The 13,308-nt window shown below is 33.1% G+C and overlaps 1 protein-coding gene across 1 annotated transcript in view; it reads right to left on the reverse strand.

Moving 5' to 3' along the window:
* Stxbp3 (syntaxin binding protein 3) overlaps window positions 1-13,308 on the reverse strand; it is a 63,010-nt gene that overhangs the window by 36,384 nt on the left and 13,318 nt on the right. The window contains exons 2-6 of the mRNA XM_047517949.1: window positions 13,009-13,058; window positions 12,369-12,450; window positions 8,162-8,238; window positions 5,093-5,171; window positions 3,410-3,510 (exon numbers count right to left, since the gene is read on the reverse strand). Coding sequence (XP_047373905.1) covers window positions 3,410-3,510; window positions 5,093-5,171; window positions 8,162-8,238; window positions 12,369-12,450; window positions 13,009-13,058 — 389 coding nt within the window. The remainder of the gene's footprint in view (window positions 1-3,409; window positions 3,511-5,092; window positions 5,172-8,161; window positions 8,239-12,368; window positions 12,451-13,008; window positions 13,059-13,308) is intronic.

The raw sequence follows: 13,308 nt of genomic DNA on the forward strand, positions 1-13,308 counted from the left end.
AGGCCCTAGGTTTGACCCCTAGCACTGCAAAATAAATAATTAAAACCCCAAAACAAAACAAAACAAAACCCATAACAACAATAACAGAGCCCCACTGTGCGGCTCCAATGTTTCCTCTTTTCCCTCTGCTATGTCCCAGACTACCCCTTCAGCCTCAGTCCCAGAAAGCAGAGAACACAGAAGTCTGGGGACAATGGACAATAACACGAATGAGAAATAAATCTTTGTTACAAGCACTGAGATTGTAGAGAAGGGTCTTACACTGTTTAAATAAACCCATTTAATATTCCAGTGCATCAAATAGAATTTAGGGGCTGATTTTCATTCTATACTCACATTTCTTCTTTATCCTGCCCTCTCCTCTTCCATTTCACTTTTCCATCACCACCATTAAAAGTTCCTTTAGACCACTACCACATTTCTTCATCTTTATAACTTACAACTATTTCCTTAACTACAGATTCCCTGCCTTCCTCTACTCTTCAGCTAGTTGACTTCTACCAAGATCTCTTTTAGCATCATCCATTTTCTTGAGTGCTTTCCATCTACTTGTCTTAATGTATATGTGATAGCATTACTTACCTTAAACCCTCCAGAGGGCAAAGAGATCTTTCTTTGATTCCTTGATTCATTAAATTATATGGACCTCCTCAGTTTAACCTCTAAATGTGTTACATGGTCAATTCTACTTCTTTGAGGCACTACCATATCTAACATTATCAACTACTCCCCGATAATCTTTTGACTTCTGGGACTCTCATCTATGGCCATCCCACCCTGAACATGCCTGATCTTGTCTGACTTCTAAGATTCTACTTTTCCCTAAAAACTTTAGGGCCAGTCCTACAGTTTTCTGTACTCCATTATTTTTTGCCATTAAACGTGTTGGGAGCCTCCTATAATATAGTCCCAACCTAACTAGAGAGGGCCTTTATACTAGCACTCCTTATAATCCATATTCTTGCTGCTCCCTTACACTCTTCTGCTCCTGTATCTTTGCATTCAGATTTTCATCTTATAGAATGTTCTCTTTTCATTACTACTTTATGAAATTCTATCCCTTCTTCAAAAGTTTTCCCAATCTCCTAGTAAGAATTAGCATCTCTTTTTGTAGCAAACTGTGAGATGTCTCACCCATAAACATATTCCCTTTTTCAGTAACTGTACTCCAATTCATTAGGAGGAACAGCAATATATGTTTGGGCAAGACTACATTTCCATGAGCTTAGGTAGAGTCATATGATTAAACTTTAGCTAATAAAATATAAATGAAAACTGTTCCTTCATTCTTTCTCTCTTTCATCCTGCTTCCTCAAATGAGAATTAATTCTATAGTCATATTGGATCATGAGGGTCATGCCTAGAAGACCAGGTTCCTGAAAATTCTGTGCAGTAAGCATATAAACTTTATGTAGCTTATTTCTTCCCATCTTCTTTTGTGTTAGCAAAAAATATATTTTCTTGTTGTTTAAGCCAACACATTTTCTTGTTGAGATTTTCTGTTGTATGCAGCTAAACCTAATCCTAATTGATAGTTTTTTTGGAAGCTGTATAATAATTTGTATCTCTTTTATAGTATTCAAATGAGGGTAGGTCACATATTTTGCTTATTATTTCACAGCAGACTGCTTTGAATCTAGCAAATGATACTCACTGAACATGACATCGATAAATGCTCATATGGGCCTCTGCTCACAGCTCAAAGCACTTAGCAGTATTTCATTTATATCTTTACTTCAAACAAACAAAAAAATCCCATCTATTCTCACCATCATTTCTCCAAAATAGTTAAACTTATTAAGCAAATTCTCTTAAGATTTTTATCAAGGAAGTAAATTAAAAGGACCTTATATAATCACATTTCACAAATACTGGTTAAGTAAAAACTTCTCATGAGATTTCTCTGTATGCATGCAGATAGGTTACTGCCATAGTTATCAAATTAGTCAGTATCTACATAAATCCTTCAAATATAGAAACTGTAGAATTTTAATGCATTGTGGGGCTAAAACTATATTTATCTGCCATGAAACAAGATGTTCTGAAAACATTTATAATGTTTATTATGCTACTGTTTATATCTCACATGATTTTAGGAAACCTGTTTTCGTCCTATACTAAAATTTACGTGTCATATTAAAGAAGTCTTTTAGCTAACGTCTCAAAAAGAGTTTAATGCTAAGCAGATATCTGAACAGTTTGCAATTTGATCACAACCTTTGTTGAAAAAAGCAATGGCTTCAAAGAGAAATCCCTCATCTAGGAATCTTTCTGTACCTCAGTACTGAACCTCAGTTCCAAATAACATTGAACTAACAATTTCAATTCTGTAAGATGCTAGAATCCAAATACAAAGAGAGCACAACAAACCTGAATAATTCATTAGCTGTGTGACTTGTGTAAGTTAATTATCCTCTTTGATTTCTGATCTTTAAAATAGTTTCATAAAACTATTGTAAGGATTAAACGACTAAATTTATGTAAAGCATCCAAGTATCTGACACACAGTGAATATTACATAAAAATTTACTACTATTATCCTCATTACTATTATCTTATTTATTTCTTTATTTGGCAGTATTGGGGATTGAACTCAGGACCTCATACATGCTAGAGAAGGGCTATACCACTGAGCTACAGCCCCAGTTCTTTTTATTTTGAGACAGGGCCTCACTAAGTTGCCCAGACTGGCCTCAAACTTGAGATCCTCCTGTCTCGGTCTCCTTAGTAGTTATGATTATAGATGTGCACCAACACATTGAGTTCATCATTACTATTATTAATCAAAAACTCATTAACTATTCTGAAGGCAAAATGAACAGAAACCCTTTATTGTATAAATTAAAAATTTATTAGAGAACATTTGATTTTGCCAGGTGTGGTGGCACAGGCCTGTAATCCCAGCAAATGGGAAGGCTAAGGGCCATATGCAACTTAGAGAGGTCCTGTCTCAAAATAAAAAATAAAAAACAGGCAGGGGATGTGGCTCAGTGGTAAAGGCCCTTAGGTTCAATCCCCAGTACCCACCCCTGACAAAAAGAAGCAGCATTTGTTTTAATACCACAATGGTTACAAAAGCTATATGAAATGTTTCTGTGGCCTTATCTACCAAAATTATGCTTAGAAATCTCTTGATTTCATAATCCAGTAAGGCTGTAATTTGATTTTGTGGCAGATATGAAATTTAAGTCTCCTTTTTTTATTATTAATGTCATATTCCAATTTTTTGCTCATGGTTTTCCCTTTATCAAGAGGAGTACTTATTTATGGATTAGGCACAAAATTCACAAATACATAAATAAAACATATTCACAAATACATAAATAAAACATCTTAAGAATATGCTTTATTATTAAGCTCATAAAATTATATTTAAAATCCATTACAAACTATAAAAAAGAGAAAGTACCTGAGATTCATGTGGAATAAAGGAAATATTTATTTCTTTACATCTTCTTATTGACTTGGAGCAAGATGCCTTAATTTTATTAAAGAGACTATCAGGGCAAACTGAGAAGAAAAAAAAAATCAAAGCATATAACTCCATCTAAAATCTTTATTACTTTTGAATAAATCATCCCAACGTTCAAGAATTTTTATACATAATTAATGGCTTTCACAAAGTAATTTACATAAGTGTTCTTTACAAATATATTCAAATCAAAAGAACCGTAACACAAATTCCATTTTCTCCCATTCTCATTCACCATAATCTCTACTAGAGATCTGTTAATAGAGCAAACTAAAATTGTTAGAAAGGAAAATCACATCCAAACTCATGACTTAATAAACTTAACAACTTCAGAACTGTTTATAACTTTACTTTTCCAGATTGGCCAGTAAGTGAAATACCATGCCACACAAACTGTTAATTAGTCACTGAATTAAAGAAACTTTTCTAATGTCCAGAAATTCTAAGATTCTAACTAGTTCTAAAACTTAAGAGCCTATAATTTTACCCCCTTCACCTAAGGGCTTATAGGTTCCATTAGATGTAGGTTGGAATATCAACTATTAACTGTTAAGGTTGATAAGAGATATAAATCATTGACTCTTAGAGTCTTTTTTTTTAAATTGGGGGTCTCACTATGATGCCCAGGCAGGCCTTGAACTTGTGATCCTCCTGCCTCAGCCTCCTGAGTGGCTGGGATTACAGGTGTGTGCCTTTATGCCTGGCTTCCTAGTGCCTTTTAACGTATGTTTTACCCTCAAGATCCTTAAGTTTGGGCAGGGGATGGAGCTCAGTAGTAGAACGATGCCTAGCATGTGTAAGGCCCTGGATTAGATCCAAAGTGAGAAAGAAGGGGAGTGGAGGGAGGAAAAGGAAGATGGATTCCTTAAGTTAGAAGAAGCTTCACATTCATTAAATTTTATCAATTCCGTATAATGAAGTTCTATATAATAAAGTTATTTAAATGACAAATATTTATATGACTTTTGCAAAAAAATGCAAACTACTACTGGGCAAGGAAAATAATATTATACTTAAAGTAAGGAATCTATCAGTAGAGACCAAGACTTAACTGTGGTACACAGTATTTTTATTGTGAAATACAGTTATATGACATATTACAACAAAATGGAAATGTATCTCTGAACTTTTTTTAACATTTCTTTTTATGTGGTGCTGAGAATTGAACCCAGTGCCTCACACATGCTAGGCAAGTCCTCTACCACTGAGCCACAACCCCAGCCCGTATCTCTGAACTTCTAATAGTACTTTAGCTGCTTTCTATTTGAACATAAATATAACAGGTTTTCTTCCTTAAGGGAAGAAATGAATGGCTGTTTTTTCCAAGGGCTCTTATTTTTTACAGTGTAATCAAATCCTCAATTGAAACTGATTAAAAATAATTCTTCCTACTACCAGAATGGAATTTCAGGGATAGTCCTCTCTACCATTTGCATACCCCAGTACACCATCAAAATATTTCTATCACCAAACATGAATTAGAATCTTGTAGTTTTAGTTTTCTTTTAGTCTAATTACAATAATGATTTTAAAAAATGACTAGTACCCAAATAGTATAAAAAGCAGACACTTTAACAGGATCTTAAATGATGAAGTAATAACTTTTAAAAAGATACTTACAATCAGTGAAGTATAAATATGCTGCTTTGTATTTGTTCTCTGATTTACTTGAAAAATCTCGTAAGAAACAATCTACAGACTTAAAAAAGGTTAAATGTTAATTCACATTTAATACTAATTTAAATATGCTAGCTTTAAAAAAATAAATACGCTAGCTTTTGAAATAATTAAAATTATTTCAATGATAAAATAAACTTTACTGGCTAAAAGTTTAATTTATAAACTGATTTTTTAAGATGCTAGGTTCTCTAGTCAGTGACAGTTAACAGGTAACAAAGAGTAAGGTAATATGGATGAACGAGGTGATCTTATTGGCAATGAAGAGGTCTAGGAACTAAGCTTGAAGCAACATAGGAGATAATATTACTGAAAGATAACAAATCAAGGAACTGAAAATCCAACATACTAGAAATATCATCTACATAGATAATGAAACCACCAACACTTATGACAGACGTGTTAAAGAATGTGATGCTGAGCTAGGAGCTAAAATTTTCAATTGATTAGTATGAAGGCTGAGCTTGTTAGATAACTTTGAGGAGGAGGAATAGCAGGTAATATAGGTGGCAGTAGGTGGTTAGTAGTATATGTGGTTGTTTTTAGAAGAAAATCATCTGGATGCAAAAATGAAGAACAATGAATTTATTATCTCTCTATTTTGTTCCTTTTTCTCCTTCTGGAAGTCCCAGAAATATACTTCTGTTAGATCACATGGATCGTTATCTTTTCCTCATGGTTTCCTGCCTTTTTTCTTTCTTAAAGACATTCCATTTTGATCTTACAGGTCATTAATTCAGATTTCAATAGTGATGATCCTCTCCTTCAAATTAACTGTTTAAGAAATCACACTCTGAGCTTTAGAAACTACTTAAGGTGCTATACTTGTTGGTTTTCTGTTTAGATTAGCATTCTCTTCAAGCAGCTTGATTTTGCTAGCTATTCATTTTCTTCATTTCACTAAACTTCCTCTCTCTCTCTGGTATCTAGACCACTTAGCTGCCAACTTCTTGTCAACTTAGTTGTGGCTTAGGCTTAGTTCTTGAAAAATCCTAAGTAGACGCAGTTCCACAAGGGAAGGAAGGAAAAGAGGTTTCTCATTCCAAAGCAAAACCACCAAAGCAAAGCAGACAGACCACTAGACATGCAATTGATCCTTCCCCTGGAGTTTACAGATCTCTTATAGCAAACTCTTTCTAAAAATCTGTCACATTAGGATCCCTGTTTGGGAACTCTTGTACTGGTCTCTAAGTACTCTCTCCCAGGTCATGAGGATCCAAGTCTCACACAAGGCCTCATGTGCACAGAGGCCTATAAGACCCAAGAGGCATTTGATTTAGGACAAGGGGAGAAACTTGAGTTGACTGAGGCAGGTAGGGGAGTCTATTAAGGCACCATCTTCTCTAAATCCTTTGCTCCTTTACTGAATATACAATCTTATATCCTGCTTTTATCATTTAATATTAAAAATAAATTCCTAGGTCATTAAAATTTCCTACAAACCTCATTTTTTAAAATATTTTTTTAGTTGTAGATGGACCTTTATTTAATTTATTTATTTATATGTGGTGTTGAGGATCGAACCCAGGGCATCACACATGCCAGGCAAGTGCTCTACCACTGAGCCACAACCCCAGCCTCCATATCTCATTTTGAATAATCACTCATACTATGTTTTATTAATTCTAATAATTTAACTTGACTTTTTTTATTCCTAGGAACTTAATTTGACCATTTATTTGATTATTTTCTTACTATTAGTTCCGAAATATGGAACACTCTTTCAAGATTCTTAAGAAAGAATGGCAAATTATTTTTGAAAAAGGTTATATCAATCTGTATTTCTGTTAGCAGTATATGGCAGTTTCTGCTTCATTACCCATTAACAGATAGAATAGCTAAAATGTAACATACATATGTATATAGATAGTGTGTGTGTGTGTACTGTGGGTGTAAGAATGGATGGATGGATGGATGGATGGATTGACTGAGAAACTGACTCATTTGCTAGGTAAAGAATGGTTTGCTTTTTGTAGTACCGGGGATTGAACCCAGAGCCTCGCCTATTCAAGGTAGGCACTGAGCTACATTTCCAGCATTTTAAAATTTTACTTTGAGATACAGTCTCTTGCTAAGTTGCCTAGATTGGCCTCAAACTTGCAATTCTCCTGCCTCAACCTTCTAAGTACGTGCTATTACAGGTGTGCACCACTATGCCAGGAAAAAACAGTGGTTTTTAATTTGCAGTTTTTCTAATCATGAATTTTCTTCTATGTAATTACATCATGAATAAATTATAAAATGTCATTAATATCCCTTCTGTACAAGTACTACTATGTAAAAGCTAAATAGTGAATATCTGATTTTTTCTCCCCTACCATTGCTAGAGTTAGAAGTGAAATGAAACTGGGCTCACCAAATGATGAGCATCCTAGGTGGGAATGAGTGAGAGGAGGTGTTGGAAAATCCATTCTCAGATACTAAACAGAATAAAGGAGGGAATCTGACACTTTATTTGGCTCTAAATTTGGCTTAAAGTATGAGTTCAACCATACAGTCAGATTATAAATGGAAAAAATTATTTTGAAATAAAATACAAAAACACACAGACATATCTATATGCACATATACAAATACACATATGCTACAGGAAAGTCACTATGATAAATAAAGGATTAATCCAAGATGTATTTATTTTACCTACATTTCCATTTTCCCAAAAATTATGGGAAATTATGCAAAGAAACTCTACCATCTTATACAATTAAAAGAAAATCTTCCACTTAAGTTTGCATTGGGAAGAGAACAAATAAAACAATCTTCTAACAGAAAAAACTTTGCTAAACAAAGTAATTTATGGCAATATTTTTCTAAATAAGGAGTATTTCATTACTTTTAATCTTCTATTAGCAAGTCATGGACAACAGTAAAAATACTGAAGAATATACTTTTTATTTTACATTTTTTGGTGCTGGGAATTGAACCCTGGGTCTTATACATGCTAAGTACTCACTCTACCACTGAGATATACCCAGGGCCCAGGAATCTACTTTTTAAAGACAAAATACTCACTTTTGATGTTGGTGCAATGAAATAAAGAGCTTTCATTTGTCGGACAGGTTCACGATTCTTATAAATATTCTCCACGACTAACAAAAATAACAAAAAAGTCATTTTATATAAGCAAATATTTATGCACTTAATTTTTAAATAAATTTTGTTGTACTTTCCATTACAATAATAGAGAAGCACATTTACATACACTAGGTTTCATCTGATAAATTAAAAAATCATAACAATGTGTCTCCCCTGAGTCTAAACCATAGGCTATATTGCTTTCTATATATTTTATATTGTGAGAAAAAAAGATAAAACAGTGATTTCATAGTTAGATAGGTTTACCAGAATAACCAATCAATATGACATGAAAAAAGAAAATGCATTTAAAAATTAAAAATTTATTTCCTTAAAAATGTTCTACTATAATAGCAAATATGATACAAGTTTCACTAAAGACTTTACATAAATTATTTATTAAACCTCATAACCACACTATGAGTACTTTCCCCCAGTGTTGGGGACTGAATCCAGTGGGTTGCCCAGGCTGTCCTCAAAGTTTTGATCCTCCTGCCTCAGCCTCTGGAGTAGCTAGAATAATAGGCATGGGACACCATATCCAGTTAGAATGAGTATTTTAAAATTGAGGATGCTATTCTTTTAAAATCACACACTTACATTTATAAAGTATTTTTTCAACAATAAAATGTCACTAGAAATTAGGTAAATTTTTATTGTAATTAAGAAGTTTATGAAATTGCCTAACATAAAACAAGGTGAATGTAAAACCAACAAACTGTAATTGTCAAATTATTTAAAGCTCTTTAAAAAAATAAAACTTAAAAGTATCCTACAAATCAAGAGAACCATATTTCAAGACTCGTGTTGACAAAGGACTATTAAGAATTAACATTTTGTGACATGCAATGAAGGCTACTGTTGAACTTTTTTTTTCCCCCCAATACGGGGGATTGAATTTGGGGTTTTGTGCATGCTAGACAACTGCTTTACCACTAAGCTACATTCCTACTCCCCTGGACTTCTCACTTAAATATGGTGATTTCATTTTCTCATTCCTAAATTAATGTAACTAATGTGCAGGTTTATTATTAGATATCAAATAAAATTTCTAAGGGAAAATTTCAAATATTTTAGGTAAAAATTTGTAATTCTTATATAATTCCAACAACCATGATTTTTTACCTTTAGAAGATTGAGGTTCAGGAGGGTAAGGGTAAATTGCTGGTCAAGTACATGCTAATTGTTAGCATGCCTGAGGTCCTAAGTTTAATCCCCACAGTTCCCCCCAAAATGATTAAGATTCAACATAAATGTACTTCCAGTGGTTAATACTCAAAATGAAGTATCTAACAATCATCCTGTGCTATATGTATTATTATTCTTTGGTGAATAATGTACAGTTATAACACTATAAAAATGAAATATCTGTTTAGCAATAGCAGAAAGTGCTACTTCTCCAATTTGCTGAAAAGTGTATACCTATTAAATGATAAAGAAAGGTCTTCGATAGTGACAAAGTCTAATTCCCAATCTATTTTTAAGGTTTTTACTTGCTTTACCTACACTGAAATAGAATTTTATATTTTTAAAAAATAACAAGATACTACCTAACATTTTTGAAATGACCTGCATGACAAAAGAAAGTCTGACCACTAAACATACCAATGCCAAGTCTTAAAAAGCTTTTCAGAAGGACTAATATAATATTTGAAAGGGCCATAAGTTCAAGCTAATAGATAATAACTGTGATTAAACCAGAGCAAACTAGGTGACTCTGGAGGATATTAAGAATATTTCATAGCACTGTGCTCTATGACACAGTCCTGTGAATCATTTCTTAAAAGAAAAAAAAACAAAAAAGAAAAGAAAAAAGCATTCTGTAGTCAAATAAGCTTAAAAAATAAAAACTACTATTTTTACCCAGGGGATCTACAAATATGTTGGTCTTTCAAGACTGGGCACACAGTAAGAAAAACAATGGTCTACAAAAGGTAATTAAAAGCTTTTTATAGTGCTCTGTAGTTTCACAGTGCTTTCACACATTTACCAAATGGTGCTCATCCTAATTTAAGACCAAAATATTCTCTGGGAACTTGAAAAACTTACATGCCTTAATCAACAGTTTACTTTTTTTAATAGTAAAAAAAAAAACTTAAGCCTTTAATCTATTTCTAGTTTATAGCTTTTCCATAAAAATTATAGGTTGAATATATAACCAATGATAAAAGATTATTTTATACATAACTATCAACACATAAATATTAGCTGGATGTGGTGATACATGCCTGTAATCCCATCTACTCTGAAGGCTAAGGCTGGAGGATTGCAAATTTGAGGTGAGCCTGGACAATTTAGCAAGATCCTAACTCAAAATAAAAAGGGCTGGGAATACCCCTCAGCAGTAGCATCCATGGATTCAATCCCTAGTACCCCCAAACCAAACCAAACCAAACAACAAACAAACAAACAAAACCCCCATAAATATTATATGGTAAGGCTTTCTAGAGAACATTGGGTGTACTTCTGAACCTCACAAGAGTGACAGAAGATACATATACTACATGAGGAACAAAATATAAAAGAACCGTATTTGACTTTGAGTCTGTTTCTTCACTGCAAATGGAGGTATTTAATATCTATCTTTACAGGGTTATTATGAAGATCAATTTTAAATAAATGAGTTAGGGCTGGGGTTGTAGCTCAGTGGTAGAGCACTTGCCTAGCATGTGTGAGGCACTGGGTTGGATTCTTAGCACCACATAAAAATAAATAAATAAAATAAAGGTATTATGTCCATCTACACCTAAAAATATTAAAAATAATAATAAATAGGTTAATGGATGCTGAGTTAAAAAATAACATGATCATAAATATTATAAGATGTTGGTATTTCCTCCAGAAGTTAATAAAGATTAATACAACATAGCTTCTTGTAGCGCTGTAATTTTTTTCCAAAATCTGTATTTAAATTTTTTTATATCAGAACTGATCTAAACTTACAAATATTTCATTTCTAGGTAATAAAGAGAAATTCACAAAATCAGGATTATATATTTTAAAACATGTACAAATGTTGATTTTATACATCTTAATCTCCACTGAAAAGCAATACAAGTAAATGACAAGGGCAGGAGGTGTCAGTCAGTGGTATGGTGCTTGCCTAGCACATGTGAGGTTCAATACCCAGCACTGCAAAAAAAAAAAAAAAAAAAAAAAAAACCACCCCAGAAACATTAATAAAACCACTGAGTAAACAGAGAGTGCACTCTCTCTCTCTGCTTCCTGATCACCATGATGTGAGCTGCTTCCCTCCACCACCCTCTCCCACCATAACATTCACTGATGTAAACCTAGTGCAGCGGGGCTGGGGAGATAGCTCAGTCGGTAGAGTGCTTGCCTTGCAAGCACAAGGCCCTGGGTTGGATCCCCAGCACCACAAAAAAAACAAAACAAAACAAAACCTAGTGCAGCAATAAACAAAAACAATTAAATATGTTTAAGAGGGAAAAAAATGAAAGAAGAACCTCAACAAAGTAATAGACTTAAGTCTTGGTTAGGGCACTTAATTAATTATATGTCTCAGGGAAGAAACTGGCTGACAGAGGTTATTTATTGCTATAGTCATAATAAAACATAACCTCCTCAAAAATAAAATTACTGTAATTTTTTTATAGTGCTGAAGATTGAACTTAGGGCCTCACACATGCAAAGCAAATGCCCTACCATGGAGCTATATCACCAGCATTCAAATTTCTTTTCTTCCTTTCTTCTTTTTTTTTTTTTTTTTTCTCTCGTGGTGTTGGGAATTGAAATATAGGGGTGCTCGACTACTGAGTTATATCTCTACCCCCCCTTTGTGTGTGTGTGTGTGTGTGTGTGTGTGTGTACATACACACATACAATAGAAATAGATATATTTTAGTTGTTTATGGACATTTATTTATTTACAGTTCTGAGAATAGAACCCAGTGCCTCACCACATGCTAGGCAAATGCTCTACCACTGAGTTATAACCCCAGCCCTCTCCAGCCCCTTTTTAAAATTTTCTTTTTGAGACAGGGACTCACTAAGTTGCCAAGGCTAGTTTTATATTTGTAATCTTCCTGCCTCAGCCTTCAGGCTCCCAGCACCAAAACTTAATACTTTAAATCTTCCCAATCAGAATAAGAAAGTATTCATGAGAAAAAATTGTAACACCTACCAGTTATACCTTCTTCTAGAAGATCTGTCATTTTGCAACATGATGCCAAAAGCCTAGTGGTGAATTCATCTAAAAGCATTATCTTAAAAGAAATACAAATTAAGATACAGTATAAGTATGTGAATACCAAGAATTCACAAAAGAATTTTGGCCCTTAAATCTACTCAAACTTATAGATAATTTATAATATAAAATTAAAATTAAAATATCACTTGTAAGATAAAATTAAAATTGGCAAAATGATCTCAACTCATGTTTTAACTTGCATGATCTGAAAATTCATTTTGTCACTCGACATACACATAGTACTTATATGTAAGCACATGAATAGAAATATTTCTATTTTAAGGCAGGAGTTTGTTTATTTTAAATGTCTTATGTTTAACATAAGATTTTCTTAAAATCACAAATCATCACTTTCATAATAATTACACTTAATTCACTTAATATTTATAACTACCACTTGAGTTACTACCTTCCTTAGTTTATAGACAGAAAACAAGACGTAGAAACAGTTATTAAGAGGTGAAGTTAGGATTTGAAAGCAAACAGTACAAGTCCAGATCCTATTTCCTTATAGAAGTATCCTAAGTAGAACATACTGAAGTCCTCAATACAAGAGCAAAGTATGCAATTTTACCTTCCATTCACCTTCTTTCTTGCAGTCATCAAACACTGTTGCTTTTATCTCTAAAAAAAAGGGGGGGGGGATGGGAATTATTTAGGAATATAAATCAACAGTTTGTAAATACAATAATATGACAACTACTCAAAAGGTCCAAAATGGTTTGGAAAATTCCAATTTGAAAATAAGATAAACTACATTAAGAGCATACACATTTGTTGTAACCTAATGTAAAAAATCCCAACATCTTTAATACCTAACATATATAGTAATTTCAACTACAGTGTTTTTAAACTTTGAGATAACAATTATAAA

Source organism: Sciurus carolinensis, chromosome 1 (assembly GCF_902686445.1).
Source record: "Sciurus carolinensis chromosome 1, mSciCar1.2, whole genome shotgun sequence".
NCBI lineage: Eukaryota > Metazoa > Chordata > Mammalia > Rodentia > Sciuridae > Sciurus > Sciurus carolinensis.